The sequence below is a fragment of the Dipodomys spectabilis genome, unplaced genomic scaffold, assembly GCF_019054845.1.
Source record: "Dipodomys spectabilis isolate Male_0828 unplaced genomic scaffold, ASM1905484v1 ptg000573l, whole genome shotgun sequence".
In the NCBI taxonomy this organism is placed as follows: Eukaryota; Metazoa; Chordata; class Mammalia; order Rodentia; family Heteromyidae; genus Dipodomys; species Dipodomys spectabilis.
In genome coordinates this window covers 603,348-625,136 of record NW_024871250.1, presented here as the reverse complement: position 1 = coordinate 625,136, position 21,789 = coordinate 603,348, and the positions used below count along the sequence as shown (strand labels likewise).

Below are 21,789 nucleotides of genomic sequence, written 5' to 3'. Positions count from 1 at the left end.
GAGGCCGCGGCGGCGGACGGGGACCGAGAGAAACAACGAGGCGGCCGGGCCGGCGCGGGTGGGCCCGGCCCCGGGCCGCCCGGCTCCCCATCCGTGTTCACTTCCCGCTGGGGGGCCGCCCCTCCGCGGGGCGCCCGGCGGCGGGCCTCGGCCCCGGGGGGGGACCCTGCCGCGCTCGCCCGCCAGCTCCGGGGAAGCCAGGGAGGGGAGGACCGGCGCGCGGGCGCGCTGCCCTCCCCGGGCCCCGCACAAGGACCCAGGTGCCGGAAGGAGCGCGCCGGGCACGACCCACGTGACCGCGGCCCGCCGGCCCCGCCGGCCCCGCCGGCCCCGGCCACCACCCAGGCCCCGGGACTTACCCGGGCCCGGCGCACACGGGACCCGCGGCGACCGCTTCCTCCTCTCTCCTCCTCCTCCCTCTCCTCCTCCCCCTCCTCCTCCTCCTCCTCCTCCTCACTTGACAAAATGGCGGCGGCAGGAAGTGCCGGGCGCCTCGGCCCGCCCCCCGCCCGCCCCCGGCCGCCCGCCCCGCCGCGGCTCCCGCGCCCCCCCCCGGCCCCGCACTCCCCCCCGGCCCGGCCGAGCCCAGGCTTGGGGCGGGGAGCAGGGGCGCCGGCGCCCCGCGGCGGGGCGCCCCGCGAGCACCCCCCGGAGGCCAACGGCGCCCGCGGCCCCGGCCCCGGCGCGAGCGGCGCGGCCCTCGGGCCCCAGCCCGCGTCGCCCCGGCCTCCCCGCCCCCGCGCCGCGCCGATGGCGTAGGTGGTGGCGCACCGGCCCCGTTACGCAATGCAGGTTACGCGGGCCGCGTCGCGGGGCTCCCGGCCGCCCGCCGCGGGTCGCGCCCCGCCGCCCCGAAGGGCACCGGGCGCTTACCTGAGATGCTAGGCCGCACGCCGCCCCCGCCGGCCTCCCGCGGCCGCGGCCGCCGCCGCCGCCGCCGCCGCCGCCGCCGGCGCCGCCGCCCCCCTCTGTGGGCTGCCTGCGCGCGGCGCCGGGGCCCGCCCGCCCGCTCGCCGCGCCCGCCGCTCCGCCGCACTCCCGGGCCCCGCGCGCCCGCCGACACCGCCGGCAGCCGCCGCCGCCGCCGCCGCCGCCACCGCTTCGGCTCCTCGGCTGCGGGAGAGCTAGAACAAACAGCCCTGCCGCCGCCGCCGCCGCCGCCGCCGCCGCCGCCGCCGCCGCCGCCGCTGCTACCGCCGCCGCCGCCGCCGCCGCCGCCAGCGCACTGACGTCACCGCGCACGCAGCGGGCGCGGCCCCGCGCCGCCGCCCGGCGTGCGCGCTCCACCGCCGCCCGCGGCTCCACAGACAGCGGCGGAGACCGGCGGCGGCGGCGGCGCCTGGTGGGAGCCGGGTGAGTGCCCGAGCCCGCCCGCGTCCGGGCGGCGGGGAGGCCGGCGCCGCGCCGAGCGGAGGGGGCCCTGGAAGCGCGGGAGGCGGCGGGCCGCGCGCGGACGCAGCGGGGGCTGAGCGGGAGGCCGCGAGGGGCCGGTGGGCCGCGGGAGACCCCGAGCGCCCGGGAACCCGGACTGACCGTGTCGGTGGCCGTGCGGCGGGGCGGGGCTGAGGAGACCCTCGGGCGCACGGACGGCCCGGGAGGAGAGGCCCGAAGGCTGCGGCCCACGCGGGGAATGGCGGGGCAGGACGGGGAGGAGAGGCCCCAGGCTCCGGTGGAGTCTCGGCCCCGCGGGGGACGGCCGTGGGCGGGAAGTCAGGTGATGGCGGCCAAGGTGAACCGCAGCGCGGGGAATCGGAAGCTGTCACCTGGCGGAGGGGGGGGGTGCTGCGGGGCTCGGGCCGCAGGGGGCGCTGGCGCTCCCCGCCCCTCCCCGCCCCCTCCCCCGCCCCGCCCCGCCCCCCGCTCCTCCCCTCCTCGCCCCCCTCCCCGCGCCCCCTCCCCTCCCCTCCTCCTCCTCGCTCCCTCTTTACCCTCCCATCCTGCCTCCCTTCCCCTCTCTCCCTGCCCTGGATTAACCTCGTCTGGTAAGATTCTGTAAGCCTGTCTACTCGGGAGACTGCCAGTCGAGGCAGAAAGTCCATGAGACCATGATGGTCCAGTTGACCATCAAAAGGCTGGAAATGGAGCTGTGACTGAAGTGGTAGAGCACTAACCAGCCTTGAGCAAGAGGAAGTTCAACCCCCCCCCCCCCCCACTCCCTCCCCACAACCTGTCTGGCTCCTGGCTGACCCCTTCCTTCCGAGTAAAGTTTGCTACAATAGTTGATACAAGTTGACAGCAGAAAAGGAATTTGTTTTTGCTGTTTTTTTTCTGTTTTTGTTTGTGCTTAACCAACCACTAAAGGGTCCTAAGCAAAGTGAAATTAAATTTCTTGTTGTACAAAGTACGAAATAAATGATTAATTGTAAGGAATCAACTGGCTTCTTAAAACTTTTCTAATTTAATTTATATATTGATGGTGTTAATTGCAGTCATATTCTTCTGTAGCGTTTATCACATTGTAACAATAATTATTGTTATCCTTTCAGATGTGTGCAGTCTTCTGGACCAAATACCTTTTTCAGCCAATCTAAGGCTATAAGCTGCTGAAATTGAGCTTCTAAGAAATATGTCAAGCTGGGTGCTGCTGGCTCACATCTGAAATCCCCAACCACTCAGGAGGCTGAGATCTGAGGATCAAGGTTCGAAGCCAGCCAGGGCAGAGAAGTCAGTGAGACTCTTATCTCCAGTTAACTGCCTGAGAATGCCAGAAGTGGAGCTGTGGGAACATGGCAAAGTGCCAACCTTGAGTGAAAACACTAGGGGACAGCATCGAGGCAGAGTTCAAGTGCCAGGCAGAATGTGTGGCAGAGGGGTCCAGTGAGCCTGCTTTGGCTTAAAAAAAACTTGTCTGTGGCATTTGCTCAGCAGGGAAAGACATATTACCTTGACACTTCATCACTGCTGTTGAAACCAGCCTGTTTTGGAGGGTGACTGGCAACTAACTCCAGCAAGGAGCCCATTAGCAGCCCAGGTCTGGGGACTGGTTTCAAACCTGCATCCTCAGACTTTGGCCTCCTGAGTAGCTAGGATGGGTAAGTGTGAGCCATAGACGCCTCCTCCCCCCCCCCCCCCCCCGCCCCGCAGCCCCCCTTCGTGTGGTACAGTACTAAGGATTGAACTCATACTTGAGATGCTGAGACAGCCTGGGCTACAAGGCAAGACTCTATAAATGTTCTCATTTTAGTCTTCCATAGGGCCAAGCCTGATTGGGATGTGGCTCCTTGGTAGGTGGCTTGTCCTACGGGAAGCGCTAGGTTCCAGCCCCAACACAATGAAACCAGCCCACTTCCAAGACTGCGATGACAGAACGTGGAGAGAAATGACTGGGGAGGCAAGCAAAGGTGGCTCATTTCTGTAATCCTAGCTACACAGGAAGTGTTCTGAGGATCAAGGTTCAAGGCCAGACTGGGAGACTCTGACCTCCAAAAAAGCAGTGATGGCCGGAAGTGGAGCTGTGGCTTAAGAGCACCACCAGCCTTGAGCAAAAAAGCTCAGGGACAGTGTTCAGGCTGAGTTCTTACCCCAGTACCAACACACACACACACAAATTGAGGTAGCACTTATTTTTCCCCAGTCTCCTGGGGCTTGAACGCGGTCTGGGCGCTGTCCCTCTGCTCTTCCATTCAAGGCAAGTTCTCTTAGGCTACAGCGCCACTTCCGGTTTTCTGGTGGTTTAGTGGAGATGTCTCAGGACTTTGCTGCCCAGGCTGGCTTTGAACCATGATCCTCAGCTCTCAGCCTCCTGAGTAGCTAGGATGGCAGGCATGAGCCCAGCTGTACTTATTATTGAAGCATTTATTTCCACAGTTGGCTCTAGGATTGACTTTCTCCTGCTCACCCCCCACCTTCACTAGAGCTTTGAGCACATGCCCACCATCTTGGGACTCTGGTCGCGAATGAGCTCCTGGAACAGGACAGTGTAGTGATTGCAGCATGGGGCTGTGGGCCCCTGCGCTGCTTGTCAGCTTCCCGAAAACACTTGCCTAGAACGCAACATGGTTGCTCTTGTGTGCACAAACTGTTTAGTGAGTTCCTATCTACTGTATACCTTGTATTGCTTGTCCATCTATGGGATGTTTTCTTCTTGAGTGTTTAAATGAATTTAACTCAAATTGAAAAATCATGAATTAACAGGTAGAATGCAAATGAGGTGAGGGGAAATAACCCTGCCTGAGGTCAGGTGGGTGTGACCTTTCCCTACAAAACAAAAGCCATGCCAGTACCACCACTCCACAGGCTACGAGAGACCCAATCTCCAAACAAAAAAAAAACTAAAGGGCTGGGTGGTAAAGAACAAGTCCCGATGGTACAAGGCCTTGGGTTCAGTCTGCTGCACTGTACAAGGAAAACCCCAAAGACAATGCTGTTAAAAAGCAAAGACCAGGCTGGTGGTGGCTCACGCCGGTAATCCTAGCTATTAGACTCATCTCCAATAAACCACTCAGAAGACTTGGAAGACAGTAAGTGGCTCAAGTGGAGGAGCGCTCACTTTCAGGATAGCACCCGGGTCAAGTGTTCAAGCCCCACAACCAACAAAAAGTTAGCTACTCGCTGAATTCAACAGGCAAAGAATCATGATCTAATTACCAAAATTTTATTATTCTAAGTGCAGTGTTAAAAGTCCACTCAAGGCTGGGGAAATGTCAAAGGCCACCTCAGAGGCCGGCAGCCCCGCGCGGGTGGGGAGGTACTGTCCAGAAGGGAAATAGCTGGATCACCACCAAAACCAGTACAGCATGTTCCAGTAATACACGCCCCACTGCCTAAGAACAAGGAAAGGGGACCGCCTGCTCCACCAGCTCCCTGGCAGCACCCGGAGGTCATGCTGTGGCATCTGTGGACTCGGGGGCATCAGTTTGCCCCTCTCCGGCTTCTGCGGCAGCGGACACAGGAGCAACAACAGTTGTGGCGCTTTGTGTCTCAGCCACTGCTGCCGCCTCCTCACTTGCAGCCTCAGGTGGCTCGCATCCAGCCTGGTCTTCAGCGTTCCCCTTCTCAGAGGCTGTTCCACAGGAGTCGTGTTCTTCCAGTGGCTGCTCAGCGTGGGGCTGGCTGGTGGCCTCAGGCGTGTCCGTGGGGTCTTCCCCCTGGGCCAGAACCTCTGTGGCCTCTGGCGCTGGCTCTTCTTCACCATCCACAGCCCTCACCGCTGCCGTGATCACCTCCGCCAGCACGGCCGCAGCCACCCCTTCAGGGGTCTCTTCCTTCTGCTCCCCTCCTGTGTTGTCTTCTTCCATTTCGGGATCAGTGGTTTCGCTGGTGAAAGGGTCTTCTCCCTGGACAGAGACACAGATCAGCACCAGAAAGGAGCCTAGGGAGTTAATCCCTCCCCGCTTCTTGTAGCCTATGGATTTAAGTACATCCTCAATCCCAATTTTGTACTTGCTTTTCCTTCAGATTTTTTGCCAGTCCGGGCTGGGGCCTGTCTCTCAGCTTTTTTTGGTCAAGGCTAATACTCTACTATTTTGAGCCACAGTGCCACTTCTGGGCCGGCTTCAAACCTCGATCCTCAGCTCTCAGCCTCCTCAGTAGCTAGAATTGTAAGCGTGAGCTACTAGCACCAGGCTCTTAGATTTTCGCCATGAGACCAGTCTCCCCTTGCTGAATGCCCTCCCTAGGCTCTTGCAACCCCGCCTCAGCCTCCAGGGCAGCTGAGGGTAGAGGCATGCACCACCACGGCTGGCATGGAGGGTTTTGTTTTTTTTTTTTTTGGGTCCGGTCGTGGGGCCTGAACTCTGGGCCTGGGCGCTGTCCCTCAGCTCTTCAGCTCAAGGCCAGCGCTCTACCACTTGAGCCACAGCGCCACTTCCGGCTTTTTTCTTTTTGCTTCTGTGGTGCTGAGGAATCGAACCCAGGGTCTCTGGCATGCAAGGCAAGCGCTCTACCACTGAGCCACCTTCCCGGCCCACATGGATGATTTTTTAAAAAGCACTTCACCCTTATTCACTTCTTTACAGCTAGACAAGTGGAGCTTCTTTCTTATGATGATAACCAGCGGCATGGCACTGCAGTTCGCCACGAACTATGGGAATCCACTGCCTCAGATCCACGCCCAATGCACTCTTGACTCCGTAAATTCTCCCCAAAGACTTAGAAATCCTAAGTGCTGCAGTCCAAATACAAAGCTCCTTGTTCCTGTCTATGGCTTTCCCAGCTCTGGACCCACAGGCACAAACCTTGAGGTATTTCTCCAGCATCTTCACAATATGTCTGTTGTTCAAAACACTCTTGGCCACGTGGAGACTTGTTTTCTTGAACTGCTCAGCAGCCATCTGCAATGACAACCAAGGTGGGTTTTTTTAAAAGGCCAAGGGCAACAAGAGAAAGACTGGTCACACTACCCCAAGTAGTCCTCGCAGACTACCCATTCTTCACGAGGCCATCTCCAGGCTCTAAGAACCAGAGACATGGGTACCTGAGAGAGCCTCTGGAACAAACACAAAGAAGCCAAGTGAAAGTTAGATCATAAGGTAATAAGGTAAAAGTTAGGGCGTGACACTGATACCATGCATCAGACAACGCCAAGCAACGTTCACACAGAGCCACATATGGACCCAGAGGAAGCAGACAAAGCCGCTCAGTTTTCCTGACAGGATTAGGGTTTCAGGCATTCGTAGTGCACATAGCAGTACCATGCTCCTGGGCTTGCTTTTCTGCTGATCTTTTGTAGGGTGGGAAGAGGGAGCTGGGCGGAGAGGTGGGTGGGCAGCTAATGACAAACTCCCCTTAGTAGCTGGGTAAATGAGGTAGAGATGCTGAAACAGAGCTACATGCAGCCACACCCTCCAGCACCATACACTCTATCAAAGGCCTTAGGGCCTGCTAGGATAGGTACCCAGCTGTACTTGGTGTGGGTTTTTTGTCTATTGTGTTTTGAACTCAGGACCTGGGTGCTGTCTCTGAGTCCTTTTGCTTAAGACTAGTGCTCTACCACTTCAAGCCACAGCACCATTTCCAGTTTTGACTTTCCTGTTAGTGCTGGCTTTGAACCCTGATCCTCAGATCTCAGCTTCCTGAGTAGCTAGGATGACAAGCAGGAGCCACCAGCACCAGGCAGCTTTGGTGTTTTGGAGACAGGGTCTTGCTCTGCATCCCAGGCTTGCCTTGAACTCCTGAGAGCTGGAATGCAGGTGTGTGCGTGAGCCAGGACACCCCGCCCCACTGCTTGGTGCGGAGGGCTTACCCTGCGGTTGTGGTTGTGGTCGGCAGAGTGCAGGTGCCGCTGGAGAAGCTGGTGCTGTGCGGGAATGAGCATGTCACAGGCCAGGCAGTGTGCGGCTTCGATCTTCTTGAAGAAGTGTTCCTGGCCAATCCCTGCGGCAGAAGCAGCCAAGTGATGCTCTCCATGCCCACACCCGCCCTGGCGCCCTGCCCCCGAGACCCATGCTTTCTCCCTGGTTAGGACTGAGAGACAGACAGGGCCAGGCTATCCTGGAGGAGCATGGCCTAAGGAACATTTTTTTGTGTGCCAGGACTGGGGCTTGAACTCAAGGGCCTAGAATCTGTCCCTGAACCCCTCTGTGCTCAAAGCTAGTGGTCTACCACTTGAGCCATAGCGCCATTTCCAGCCTTTTCTGTTTACATGGTACTAAGGAATGGAACCTAGAGCTTTATGCAGGCTAGACAAGCACTCTACCACTGAGCCACATTCCCAGCCCTTAGGACCCTTTTTTTCTTGGTGGTGGTGGTCATGGGGCTTGAACTCTGGGCCTGGGTGCTGTCCATAAGCTCTTCAGCTCAAGGTGAGTGCTCTACCACTTGAGCCACAGCCCCACTTCCAAATTTTCTGAGTGATTTATTGGAGATAAGAGTCTCATAGACTTTCCTGCCCAGCTGGCTTTGAACTGTGATCCTCAGATCTCAGCTCCTGAGTAGCTAGGATTATAGGCATGAGGCACCAGTGCCCAGCTCCTTAGGGACCACATCTAAGGCTGAAGTGTACACATGTTCTACCGCCATCCTCTCCGCTTCACACTGTGGGGAGACAACCACCGTCATAAGCTGCCCTGTGGTGTCTCCACCTTCGTTAGAAACAGCTTGCAGCAGCCTGTGCTAGCTCTGCAGTGTTAACAAAGGAACCCGGTCTCAGGCATGCCCAGCGAGCACGCCAGCCCTGACCCACACCAGCCTGGACAGTTTCGCCTCAAGTGTTCCCCACAGTGCACACACAGGGTCGCCCCTCACCTCGGAATGGATCTGGTTTGGGCTTGGGACTTTCCTTCTCCATTAGCTCCTGGCGCCGCTTTTCAATCTTCTTGTTCCTGTTTATGATGTATTCCTGGAGGGGTGGGAGATGGCACTGAAGGGAAATCGCAGCTAACCAGGTCAGGTCCGCACACTCCATCCCCAGCCAGTGACCAACACTGAAGGGGTCTTAGGTCTTGCCCTAATCAGGCTAGCCAACCTGCAAGCTGCCATGCTGTGGCTACCGCCCAGGGGAGGAATTTGCTTGTTTCAGACAAACCAATCACAGTCCGACAAATTGCCCAAAGGGAGGGAGGGAGAGGAGGGACAAAAAAAGCCTGGCCCAAGACAGTGTGATGGACTACCAGCTTCCAGGCCCCACTGTTCATCCTACACTCTTCATTTTTTTTACTTCCTCTGTTAAGGCAACTCTTCACTACCATCTTACGCTAACGGTGCCCACTGCGCCTGTTTTCCTTCCCATACTGCCAGCAAATAGGACCCCAGCAGGCTCCTGCCTCGGCACCATATGAAAAGCAGCAGGCAGGGGCACGACTCCTCCCCCCCACTGCACAGACGGCAGGAAGATGCCATGGAGACAGAAGGCTGTGTGGGCAGAACCTATGGCGGCTGGAACTCTCAGTTTCCCCTGAGACAGACTTGGCACTTGCTCAACTAATTACATCTGGGAAATGAACCCTGCCCACATACATTTAGACTCTTACCCCCGCCCCCCCCCAACCACACGCACGCACGCACGCACGCACGCGTAGGGGTTGTAGGAAACACCTCACCTGGAGAAACTCTACGGTCTTGTCAGGCAGTTTGGTGCTTATAAACCGCAATGTGTCTTTATGAAATCTGCTCTGCAGATGGCTCTGGATTTCTTCATTTTCAAAGCTACGGAACTTGCACACAGAACAGGCAAACTGAATCCTGGAAAAGAAAAATGAAATGAGAAAGAGCAATGAAGCGGGGGCTAGTAGCTCACGCCTGTAACCCTAGCCGCTCAGGAGGTGAGATCTGAGGATCAGTTTGTGGTCAGGCCAAGCAGCAAAGTATGTGAATTCCTTATCTCCAACTAAGCAACCAAAAAAGCAGGAAGCGCACTGTGACTCAAGTAAAAGAGCAATAGCCTGAAGCCAAAAAGTCAGGTGCAGCACCTAAGCCACGAGTTCAAACCTCAAGACTGGAACGTGAATGCGAGCACTCAAAGAAGAGTGGGAAAGAAAATTATCTGTGGGCAGACGCAAATGGGAAAAGAATCGCTATCTCTGAGCCAAGCAGAGGAGCAGTTATGGAACTAAAGAACAAGGCAGGGCTGGGAAGGTGGTAGAGCGCTTGCCTTGCATGCTGAAGCCCTGGGTTCGATTCCTCAGCACCACATAAGCAAAAAGAAAAAAGCCGGAAGTGGCGCTGTGGCTCAAGTGGTAGAGCGCTAGCCTTGAGCTGAAGAGCTGAGGGACAGCGCCCAGGCCCCAAGTTCAGGCCCCACGACCAGACCAAAAAAAAAGAAAAAAAAAAAAGAACAAGGCAGATCCTTGTGAATACCTCAAAGAAAACGATCGCACAGTACAGCGACACTCCAGAATTCTCTGGGCCCAAAGCTGCAGCGACATCCCCTCCCTTCCCCCCCAGGTCAGAACTTCCTGTACAGTGACTTCCCCCAGATCTGGTGACTGCTGCAATACTGAACATACTCTGTATCTCAGATAATTTTCTCTCTGCAGCCACAAAGATGGCTTCGGGCAACCTTTCCTTATGTGGGGGAAATCCCTGAAGCTCTCACACCCAAGAGTAGGGCTCCCTCAGACTTGATATAAAGAAAAGGCGATGACACGAAAGCCATATTGGGTGCTGGAATGGAACCCAGAGCCCCAAGGGCGGCCCTCTACCAGTAAACTACATTCCCAGCCATCTCAGGCCTGGCAAACTGTAAGGCTAAAAGCAAAGGTTCTATGTGCTGGTGGTTTCAGGGGTCTGAACTGAGGATATTGCCTCTGTATGGGCTAGTCTGGCTCTCTACCATTTGAATCACACCTCCAGCCTGGCCTTTGGTGGATATTTTGGAAATGAAGCGTATAGAGAACTATTTTGCCTGGTCCAGCCTTGAACCATGAGCCTCAGATCTCAGCTTCCTGAGTAGCGAGGATTACAAATGGCAGCACCGTGTGGTAAGGGTGGGTTGCATGGAGGGGGGCGCTGCTGCCCTGGACGCCTGGCTCTGCTCTTCTGATAAACGCCTTGACACACCCAGGAAAGAGGGCAGAGGATCTCTTTCACGGGCCTGGGCACAGGCCTAGTCCAGAAGTTCCTGCAGAGGTGCGGGATGCAGTTCTTTGCCACCCTAGGACAGCCAATTCCTCTGCACTTCTTGCTCATTAGTGCAAAATCCCACAGCACACCACCATAAATAATCCTATTCCTCAGGAGGCTGCGGATGGAAATGCTGTGAATGAGGCCAATCTGGCCTGTAAACAGGATTCCAACGAACTGTGTTTCAATAAAACTAGCTAGAAGCTGGATGCCAGCGGCTCATACCTATAATCCTAGCTACTCGACAGACCGAAGATCTGAGGGTGGAAGTTTGGAGCTAGCCTGGCAGGAAAGTCATTATGACTTGCTGTCTAGTTAACCAGCAAAAAGAAGTGGAGCAGTAGCTCAAATGATAGAGGGCAAGCTTTGAGCCCCAACTCCCCCCCGCCCCCCGCAAAAAAAGCTAAAAGACGTATGTCCAGGCCCTGAGTTCAAGGCCCAGCCCTGGAAAACAAAACAAACACATAACTAGAGGTCACTAGACAGGGTGGTAAAGCAATTATCAAGCATGGGCAAAGCCCCTGGGTTCCAGTTCCATACCTACACTGCAAAGCAACCTGCTTCCATGTGGCATGAAAACAGATGTGGGGGGCTGGGAAGGCGGCTCAGTGGTGGAGCGCTTGCCTTGCATGCATGAGGCCCTTAGTTCGATTCCTCAGCACCACATAAGCAGGAAAAGCCAGAAGTGGTGCTGTGGCTCAAGCGCTCAGCTCAAGTGCTCGCCTTGAGCTGAAGGCCAGCGCCCAGGCCCCACGACTGACAAAAACAAAAAAACAGATGTGGGCAACTTGTGGAGGACAATTTGGTCATTTGTAGCACAGAAGGTCCCTGATGTCATTCCTGATCTCTGATTTCTGGCAGGAAAAGCAGGGTCTTCTACGTTACAGGACAGCCTCGCACAGACACACAGCACGTGTGCCTAAGACTACCAGGCTGTTCCGTGGTTGTTGGTCATTTTGTCTTTCCACCTCACCATGAGAGGCAGACCCGTGGCGTGGCCCCAGCAGCGCCCTTGGGTCCCCCAAACACCTGCAAGGATCGTGTGCACACGCGTGCATTCTCCCTGTATGAATCTCTACTGGGCCCTGGGGGCACTGATGGGCTGGAGATCCTTTTCTGAAATGCCTAACACCATTGCCATAGTGGGACAGGCCGGGCCGCCCCTCAGCCTACGCGCAGCAAGGGAGGCCCCTGCTAGGCACACAGGGGCCACACGGACCCCTCACCAAGGCTCCAGTTTCGGAGGGAGGAGAAAGTATGGCGGCAGACTCATTGTCTACACAAACACAGACGCCTCACGCCACCCTTTCTCCACGTCCTCCAACTTACCGCTCACGCCTCCCCTGCCAGACCCAGCCCAGATTCCCAGCACATGGAGCCAGACTCGAACCAATGTGAGCTGGGAGAGCCAGGAGTGCACCCCAGTCTGGCTGCCCTCGGGGGAGGGGGAGGGGGGGCGCGCGGGCCCTGTCCTGCAGCTCCTGACCTGTCCACCGCTCGGTCCCGTGTCCTGTCTCTTCTCCGTTGCTTTTCCCGCCTCTTCTTCCCATCGTCCTCGTCGTCGTCCTTGTCTCCTGTAACAGAGAAGTCCCTTGGAGATGCTCTGAGGGCCACGCGCGGGAGCCGAGCTCCGGGGCCATCCTGGGGGCGGGGGCTGCAGCGGAGCCAGCGCACCCCATGCCCAGCCTCAGCCGCCACAGGTGGCATGGCCAGGCCACCTTGAGGCACTGCGGGGCGGCCAAAGGCTCCTGTGGGACCCAGAGGAGTCACCTCTGTCCCTCGTGGCCAGACAGGGCTGGGACAGGCCTGGCCTGCCCACTCCCACGCCAGCCTGCCAGCCTGCCCGCCTGCCCGTCCAACGCGGCGCCCCATGGACTCGCCGCAGGCAGGGGTAGCAGCTGCGAGGCCCCGGAAATAAACTCCCCTCGGTCCCACCTCTAGGTGGGCCGTGCTGACCGTCTGGGTGGCCTCCTCTGAACCAAGGCCTCAGCAGGTCTCACGGTCCGTGCTGGCCCGGCCTCTATCTTCCATTCACAAAAACCGCCAACCTAGCTAGGGCTTTCCCAGAGCTGCGTGGGAAGCGATCCTAGAAACAGATGAGAAGAGACCAATTGGTCCTCCCGTCCATTCCCTGAGGCCGGGGCAGGAGCTCCGAGAGCTGTGCCATGTCCCCAGCGTGCTGGCAGGAGGCCAGGTGGGCCCCCAGGCTCAGGGCAAAGGCCGGATGCTGAAAACAGGTCGGATAAGCATCTGAACTGTAACCCCTACCCCTGATGCCAGTCCCGAGACTGTCCCACGAAGATGGCGACCGGCGTGCGCTGCTCAGAAGCCTCTCAAAAGGACGTGTGGGACTTTTGGCAAGAGGTCACTGCCTGAAACTATGACTGCTGTTTAATAGCAAAGTCATCCGGGAAGGTAGCAGGACCTGCGCGTAACAAACACGTCACCTTTGCTTTAGCATGTACCGGGCTGCACGAGCTTGCTGAGTGCTTGGAAGAGACTCGACTGCTTGCTATGGGGGCGGGGACCTTGCAGGGTCAGCTAGGCCTGAGAGCCTCGGATAGGAGCCCAGCCAGGGGCCAGCCTGCGATCCTTGGGGTAACACAGCTTGGACAGATCACGGAGGAGCCGGGTGGCTTCGGGCAGGCCCGAGGCCCTCCGGAGCAGGCTGCTTCTCCAGCCCCTCCCAGGGGCGTTACCTTGCACTTCCGCCCGGGAGCTGATGAGACCTGCTGGCCACCGACTGCCTCTCCAGATCCGGGTCTGGCTGCTTGGGGTGCAGGCCGCCCCCTCACTTCCTGGCTCCCAACCCCAAAACGTAATCTGCTTCCTGTCCCCCATATAGACGCTGCAGCCATCCGTATCCCCAGCAGAGGCCAAGCATTCTGACAAGGCTGGAAACTGAGGAAGAACTAGACATTACAAAGCCCAGGTGAGAATTCGGGGACCTGCGCTGGCTACAGAGGGACAGAAGCGGGGCCAAAGGGGCCTCTTTTATTTCAAGCTCCCTTCTCTACCGTGGGGGTCACTCAAGACACCCAGAGATGGGCTCCCTGCCCGCAGTGCCACAGCGAAGCTTCAGGGTGACTCCGCCGGGAAGCCGCACCCCCTCCATGCAGGCCTCCAGCTTGCTTAGGAGCCCAGCCTGGCTGGGAGCTGGATAAGGGACAGCACAGGAGAGCTGCAAGAAACGAGGTGACACCTACCTCTCTGCTTCGCGGGGTCACAGAGCTCGTCCTCCTGAAAAGGAAGAGACACACATGGCTCTGCGACCCCCGCCCGGCCTCGGGTGGCCGCCTCACCCCAGGCCCCGGCTGTGAGCCAAGGAGCCGGGACACAAGGCGAGCCTGCACAGGGCAGGTTCTCTCTTCTATGGCCCTCCGAGACTCTGAGGACAGCTGTGTTGGCACACAGAGCCTTGCACTTCCCTCGCAAGCCACAGATGCACACTCCCAGCTCTGTACCCCCAAATGCCAACAGCAGGTCCGCCGGAGGAACCCCAACTCCAGTATTCTTGATGGAGAGCGGACGTTGGTAAATTAGCTCATTATTTCCTCAGCGTTTTAACACACCAGGAGTGTGTACGAATAGGACCCCAGAATGCCTGAACCAGCTCATGCCTGAAACGGGGAATCTAAGATTGTTAGCAACACAGAGCACTGTGGATTCCCAGTCTCAAGACCTAAGCCAGCTGAACGAGACGGTGAGTAAGTGTCAGGACCGAGGACGTGGTTCAGTGGTAGGAGCCCCTGCCTCCATCCACTCCCAGCACTCTTGGGGAAAAAACAAAAAGCTGAAAAATGGGCTGACCACCTGGCTGGCCTACATAACAGCCGGAGGAAATGCTCACACACTCTTCAGGCCCAGATCCCCAAGGATCAAAACCCACAGGACGAGAGCAACGTGCCTGCCTTCGGCAGCTGGAGCCTCGGAGGCCTCTCCTAGGAATGAGGGCCGCGGCCCCGCCAGCCAGCCTGAGCCTGCACCACCTCCGCCCTGACAAGAGCACGGGGGTGATGGCGGGCAGAGAACGGAGATGACAACACTACTGTAGCCAGAAAACTATCAGCTACCTATTTACCAATCGGGGCACAAATCTATTCAGGACGTAGCCTGTGCCAGGCACTGCCTTACTCCTGCAATCCTAGCTACTCAGGAGACTGAGACGTGAGGATCACAGTTCAAAGCCAGCTTGGGCAGGAAACCCTGCAAGACATTTCTCTCTAATTAAAGAGCAAAAAAATAAAAAAGCCAGAAGTGGAGCTGAGGCTCAAGTGTTCTCAGAGCACTAAGCCCTGAGTTCAAGCCCCAGTACTGGCACAGAAAGAACAAACAACCCCAGAGGTTTTCTAGCAGAGCTTATCCCCTCCTTTGTGAAGAATGAAGAAGAAACATCCCACCGAGACAAAGAGGCTGACTCATAACACACTTACACCCCTGAAGTCTTCATCTCCTGACCGGAAGTCACCAGCTCCATCATCTACCACACACAAAGAAATGGGAAATGTCAGCCCCTGGCTGTGGCCCCAGTTCCCACTGGCAGTTGAGGGGTCGAAGCCTGAGAAAAACAGACCAACTCTCCCGGTCTTGGTGAACCACTGAGTCACAGCACACCCACCCTACACCCTGACCCACACAAAGTACCATTTTCAGAAAAATCTCCTTCGCTGTCAGCACGGGACAGTTTGGCATCTGGCTCCTCATACATGAAAAATGGCTTCCGCTTCCTGCCCATGCTTTCTGGTCCAAAGCGCTCGAACCCTCTCCTCCTGGGCTAGAGATACAAGCACATCCGGTGTACTGCAGACCCGGGCCCAGCAATGCCCCACAAAAAAACGCCACCAGATAGATGACAGACTGGAAACCCAAGGCAGAAAAAGGTCTCTGAGAAGAGATCGAGCAAGCTGAAATTCACAGCAAACATCATGTTCCCAGAAAGAATTCAAACACAAAAGACCATGTGGTGCATGGCTGGTTGCACAGTAAAGGTAGAGAGAGGGTCCGGGGACAGCAAATGGGCAAGCAGGAGGACAAGCCGCGGGAGGAGACAGCAATGGCTGCCAACTCGACTCCAGAGGCTGGAATTAACGGGAAATGTCTAAAACTGGTTTGTGCAGACAACTGCACAACTCTGTACAGTGCACTAAGAGTGAAATTGTACACTTAAAATCAAGAGGAGGCTGGGAAGGTGGCTCAGTAGTAGAGTGCTCACCTTGCATGCATGAGGCCCTGGGTTCGATTCCTCAGAATCACATACCCAGAAAAGCCAGTTCAGTGGCGCTGTGGCTCAAGGGGTAGAGCGCTAAGCCTTGAGCTGAGGGACAGCGCCCAGGCCCAGAGTTCAAGCCCCATGACTGACCCCCCCCCAAAAAAAAGGCAGAGGATCTTACAGTAAACCAACTGTACCTCAGCAAAGCAGTTCAGAAAAGCCAGCACCCAGGGTCTGTGAGAACTTACCCGATCCTGCATCCGAGCCCGAGGCCGGCCACACCCATAAGGCAGGGTGTTGTCATAACCGCCCACCCCCTGCATGCCCATCATGTTGTAATTGGGGGTCATGGACTGGGAGAAGAGGGAAGAAGGGGGCCTGCTGGGAGAAGGGCCTCCCAGGCCGCGTCCACCCGAGTAGTTCAGTTCACTCCAGGATGGAGGGAGGGGCTCGGAGGAGGCCGAGGGCGGCATGAAGGGGTCACTGCGCAGGAAGCTGCTGCTGCTGGAGCTGCTCCGGTCTTGGAAGCGATCCTGGAAGCGGCCCTGGCCCTGGCCCTGGCCCTGACCCTGACCCTGGCCCTGGCCCTGGCCCTGGCCCCGGCCGCGCACGAAGCCATCGAGGGAGCCCTGCTCTCGGCCTGCATCCCGGCAGTCACCATACTGCCCAGCAAAACCGCCATTGCGGTCAGTCCCCAGCTCATAGTCGTAGCTGTAGTTGGGACGGTAGCGGCTGTGCTCCGGCAGGCAGGGCCTGGAGTCGTAGGACTCAAAGGTCTGGAATCGGAAGGAGCTAGGAAGGAAGCAGACGCCATCAGGGGTAGCTGGACACCTAGTCGTCCACATGTCTTTCTTCAACACAAAACTGATCTCCCTAGCACTGTCAACAGCCAAAGCACCCCACATTCCCCCTAAAATGCTCAGAGGAAACTTACCAGCTCCCGCCCCCACCACAAATGCTGCTCAACAAGAGACAATCTGAGCCAAGACCCATGCCCTGCAGCCTACAAAGGTCCACGATGCAGTCACCTCCCCCCATCTCTAGCACGCCAGGAAGGTGAAGAATAAGGGAGGGAGCCCTCTAAGGGTGGGTGCTGAGCGGGCACTGATGCCCTGGGAAGAACTCAAGGCCCATAATCACCTCTCTCGGTCCTGCATGCCCTCCCCACCGATGGAGCTCCCGCCCCTTCCTCCTTCCTTGGACATCATGTCCAGCCGCTGGTTGATCTTGGCAATGAGCGAGTCGGAATTGTCCGAGCACGGCTCTGGGCCGTAGGATGGCAGGGGCATGGCAGGGCCCCCTGCCGCCAGGCCACCGTCACTGGCTTTGGTGGCCTCCCAGGAGGCTGGGCTGTAGCTGTAGGTCGCTCCCGCGGGGACTGTGGCATTTTGGCCACTGTAATAGTTGTAGTTGTCATAGCCTATGGGAGCAAAGAGGAGTCCGTGAGACCTCAGCCCCCAAGGCGGGTCTGCAGGGGCAGCCGCTGCCCCAGGGAGGAAAGGGTTGCCCCAGGCACCAGGGTAACGCCATCCCGAGCACAGGCCCAGGAAGGAAGGCAGCGGGAGGCCAGAGAGAGACTCGCCTCAGCTCTGATACAGGGTCTCTGGGCCCGACCCTAGGACCTAACTATTCAAGGTCCTAGGGAACCATAGGAAGACTGGGGATCCCATTACACACCCACAACCCCGCCCCAACAAGCTCCTTTGAAGGCCAGCCAGGCCTTAGACCCCAGGCAGACCCTCGGAAGAACTTACCCTGCCAGCCGGCCACACCACTTCCATAAGTACCTTAGGGAAAACAGAAGCACATGAGAGGTTTACTAGCCGAGCAATGGCGTCCAACAGTCCCCGAAGGACAGGAGTCTCCCACGCCACCACAGCAGGCCTGTCCACCAAGACGCCCCGGGCACGCTCCTTGCCCACAAATCAATGCAAGCCAGCAGCATCAGGGCCTCGGTCCCAGGCCAGCCCACCTCGGCACACAAGGCAGGGAAAGGAGGTGCTCTGGCCCCCACGAAGCTGATCTGAGGAGGAGCTAGCCGAGTGACCAGTCTGGCTCGGACCCTGGGGAAAGCCCTTAAAAGGCTCCAGTTCTCACAGAAGCAAGAGCCCAACAGTGCCAGTCACAACAACAGGACACAAGAAAACAATCATGTCCTCCAACTTAACGGCACATGGGCATGGGTGGGCTGGAGGCCTCCAGGGACACAGGGCGATGGGCAGAAAAGTGACCCTGGACCCTGTGGTGCTAGGGACAGGCTTCAGACTGAAAACAAAGGAAGCCCCTTGTCCCTTGCACAGGGGCTAGTAGAAAGCAAAATATCAATCAATAAATGTGGAAAAGGAAAAAAAAAAAAAAAAACTCATTACCCTAGAACAAATTCTGATCCTCTAACAAGCTGAACTCATGATCCAGCCTCTAGAGTAAAGGAGAAGTAAAGGCCCTGGGCCACCTCTAACCCATTATTTTTTGTACATCCCTCAGGCTAAAAATGTGTTTTCTATATGGACACAGGAAAAAAAAGTCCCAAGAGAGTATCTCAACATATTCAAATCTGACAAGACATTTGTCACTGAAACTGACATACCAAGCCAGACACCAATGGCTCACACCTGTCATCCTAACTACTCAGGAGGCTGAGATCTGAGGATCGAGGTTCAAAGCCAGCTGGGGCAGGAAAGTCCGTGAGACTCTGATCTCCAATAAACCACCAGAAACCCTGAAGTGGCCCTGATGGCCCTGTGGCTCAGGTGGTAGAGCACTAGGGTTGAACTGAAGGGCTGAAGGGCAGTGCCCAAGCTCAGAGTTCAAGCCCCACGACTGACCAAAAAACAAAAATAAAAAAAATAAAAAAAAAATAAAAAACAAAAGCAAAAACAAAAAAACTGACAAACACCCAAATGACTATAGTTCAGATCCTGGTGCCCAGCCAGGCGCCAGTGACTCACAACTTTTAATCCTAGCTACTCAGGAGGCTGAGATCTATGGATCTTGGTTAAAGCCAGCCCAAGGAAGGAAAGTCCATGAGACTCTTATCTCCAATAAACCACTCAGAAAACCAGAACTGGCACGGTGGCTCAAGTGGTAGAGTGCTTGCCTTGAGCTGAAGACCTGAGGGACAGCGCCCAAGTCCCACGACTGACCAAAAAAAAAAAAAAAGATCCTGGTGCCTGTCATTCTATCAACTTAGGAGTCAGATCTGGAGGATTCAAATTCAAAGCCAGCCCAGGCAGAAAAGTCCACAGAACTCCACTAGAGGAAAGAAAAGGGGAAGAAGGGAGGGACCGAAGTGGGAGAGAGGAAGGAAGGATGGAAGGGAGGAGTGGGAGAGGAGGGCAGGGAGTTGGACAACAAGGAGCTAGGGAGAAGCATAGCTCAGTAGTAGTAAAGTTCTAGCAGAGCAAACAAAGCTGGTGAGGGCTAGTTTTGGAGTTCGAACCCTGGCACTAGCAAGAAACAGTTTAAAAAAAAAAAAAAAAAAGCCAGGCTCCGGTGGTTCACACCTGTAATCCTAGTTACCCAGAAAGCTGAGGTCTGAGGATCATGGTTCAAAGCCAGCCCAGGCAGGAAACTCCATGAGACTCATATCCAATAAACCACTAGAAAAACCGGAAGTGGTGCTGCAGCTCAGGTGGTAAGAGTGCTTGCCTTGAGCTGAAGAGCACAGGGACAGCGCCCAAGCCCAGAGTTCAAGCCCCATAACTGATTGGGGGGGGGAGGGGAGCAGTAATTGAGTAATGTATCAGCTTATTAACTGTAACAAATTGTCACAGCAATGCCAGCTGTCTCTGCACTGCACTGGAGTTGAAGGTGCTGTCCCCTCTACCCCAAGGCCCTGCTGCATGTCTAAGCACACATTTTTCCACTGCTTTGTTTTGTGGTACTGGGGGGTTTGACCTCCAGGGTGAGAACTTGTTAGCCCAGTGCTCTGAGTCATACCCCACAGCCCTACACAATACTACTCAGCTATGCCCAAGCCTTTCACCAGTTCTTACTAACGGAAGAAATGACCAGAAACTCAGTGCACTCCCTGCTGACTTCTGAAAAGCCAAAGCCGTGCTGAAGAGCACAGTATGTCAATTACAGAAAAGCATAAACCATAATTATGCCCTCAGCTGCCAAGAATACTAAAGGACACACAAAAATTACGACATTCAAATTCGAGTGTCCATATTGAAATCGGGGCATAGCTGTGCCTACTTCTCCATATTATTTATGGCTGCTTTTGTACAATGGAGACTGGATGGCCTGCAACATAAAGGGCATTTATTATCTGACCCTTTATAACAAGGACCGCTTGGCAGAGGCCGGCACTGGGGCTGGATGTGCCATGCTGGGGCCTCACCCCCCACATAGGATCCACTTACCCTGGGTGTTGGCAGGTGCTGCGCTCCACGCCCCATAGCCTGTGAAAAGAAGACCCTCTCATCACACTCCACCACGGTCGAGTCCAAGGCACTGTGGAGCCTAACGGGGCCTCTGCACAGTGCCCGCTTTATGAGAAAGCAGTAAAGTACACACGGCCCCCAAAATCTACCTCCCCAGCTCACCGCTTCCTCACACTCCACCCGCCGTGGACCAAAGCAAAACAAAACCAAAACCAAAGATGGTGGGGTGTGGGTGGGCGGGCGCACAGGCTCGGATGATACTGGACAGTTCCCCTCTCACGTCCGCTGAGAAACCAGCGCAGACTGCTGCTAGAGGTACCCCGTAACTGGTCATCAATTTGGGAACCCAGCGACAAAAACTGTACCCCTCTGCGCCCTGGGGCCATGGCTTCAGAATGCTTTGCCCCTCCACATGGGGAATGTACACTTCACGCTCTTCATGAAGCCTAGCACAGCTTTAAGCCTGTAATCCTAGCTAACCGACCCGGAGGAGGAGAGCTGAGGATCCCGGGGCTCAGCCAGCCGGGCAGAAAAACAACTGAGCCACCAAAACAGCCGGAAGTGGAGCTGCGTGACTCAAGCGGGTAAATCGACCGCCTCGAGTTCAAACCCCAGGACGGCCACAAAAGAAGGGGAAAAAACCAAACACAGTAACAAAAACAGGCCCTGCTGCGCAAACCCAAGCCAGCCGGGGAAGCGCTTTCCTTACCCGGCCTCTGTCCCTGCGGGCCACTCTCGGGGGCCCCCCGGGGGAAGGAAGGCCCATCTGGCGTCGGGGTCCAAGTTCATCGAGCCTCCAGGTTTGCCCAGAGCCTCGTCCGAGAGCAGAACCGGCACACCCCGCGGGGTCGGCCAAGTGACCCGGGGCCGGCGGGCCGCGGGGGAGCCAGCAGGCCCCGTGGCGACGGCGGCCGGCCGGCCGGCGCCCCAGGCCACGTGCGCCCCGCGGAGCCCCGCGGAGCCCGGGCCCGACCCAGGGCGGCGGCCCGGAGACGGTGCGCAGGCTCGTCCCGCGGCCGAGGGCCGACCCCGCGTCCCGGACCGGACCCCGGGACCCCGCGCCGAAGCCCCGCCCCCGACGCCATTTTGTGGCGTCTTCCGAAGAGGAAGGCGGGACTGCGAACGCCCGGAACGTTGGGGTCGCCAGGGCCCGGGCTCGCCGGACTCCACGCGCGTTTCGGGACTGAAACGGCCCCAGGCGCCCCCAGAAGCCCACCAGCGTCTGCTCGCCGAGCCTCGCCCGCCCCCGCCGGGGCCAGCGGCCAATCCGCACGCAGCGCTCCGGGAGCGACGGCGCCGAAGCCCAATGGGCGGCCCGCGCGTCCCCGCCACCTCTCCGCGGAGCCAGGCTGCGGGAACTGCGAACCAGCAGTAGGCCCCGACCCACGGGCCCCCACGCGGCTGCGGCTCCCGGCCGGCCGAACCCTCCCGCTCCGCGCCCCGGAGACTACACTAACCTCCGTAACCTTGCTCCATGTCTCCGACGCGGCCCGCCAGCAGACCCTTTTTCTAGCTTTCCTCAGGACGCATGCGCCCCGCGCACCTCCCGCGGCCCGCTACTGGAAGACCAGTTGCTCCCGTCAACCCTCTCGCGCACCGCCATTGGCTGGTCTTGGCGAAGGACCCGCCCCTGCCACCCCACCCAGCCTTCCAGGTCGCTAGGCCGGGCGCCCACGGCATCTCGGGAGTTGT

General features: G+C 57.4%; 1 protein-coding gene across 2 annotated transcripts; it reads right to left on the bottom strand.

The window, feature by feature from the left end:
• Positions 1 to 4,572: 4,572 nt before the first annotated feature.
• Positions 4,573 to 21,703, bottom strand: Akap8 (A-kinase anchoring protein 8). 2 transcript variants are annotated; one of them, XM_042670693.1, is made up of 14 exons: positions 21,555 to 21,703; positions 20,077 to 20,115; positions 17,464 to 17,496; positions 16,850 to 17,129; positions 15,958 to 16,501; positions 15,145 to 15,274; positions 14,934 to 14,980; positions 13,707 to 13,740; positions 11,987 to 12,074; positions 8,979 to 9,120; positions 8,185 to 8,278; positions 7,184 to 7,314; positions 6,177 to 6,272; positions 4,573 to 5,276 (listed from the first exon to the last, which is right to left on the bottom strand). In XM_042670693.1, the coding sequence occupies exons 1-14, from the start codon at positions 21,571 to 21,573 to the stop codon at positions 4,821 to 4,823; spliced, it is 2,133 nt and encodes a 710-aa protein (XP_042526627.1). In that variant the 5' UTR covers positions 21,574 to 21,703; the 3' UTR covers positions 4,573 to 4,820. The 2 variants fall into 2 exon arrangements, with proteins under 2 accessions (XP_042526627.1, XP_042526628.1); XM_042670694.1 differs by lacking the exon at positions 21,555 to 21,703 and adding an exon at positions 20,807 to 20,880.
• Positions 21,704 to 21,789: the final 86 nt, after the last annotated feature.

What these genes read in the sequence shown, in the direction of transcription:
- Akap8 (XM_042670693.1), bottom strand. An exon ending in GGGCTCGGATGCAGGATCGG is followed by an intron (nt 15,275 to 15,957) that starts GTAAGTTCTCAC and finishes TTGTATCTCTAG; the next exon opens with CCCAGGAGGAGAGGGTTCGA. An exon ending in TGACCCCGCGAAGCAGAGAG is followed by an intron (nt 12,075 to 13,706) that starts GTAGGTGTCACC and finishes TCTCTGTTACAG; the next exon opens with GAGACAAGGACGACGACGAG.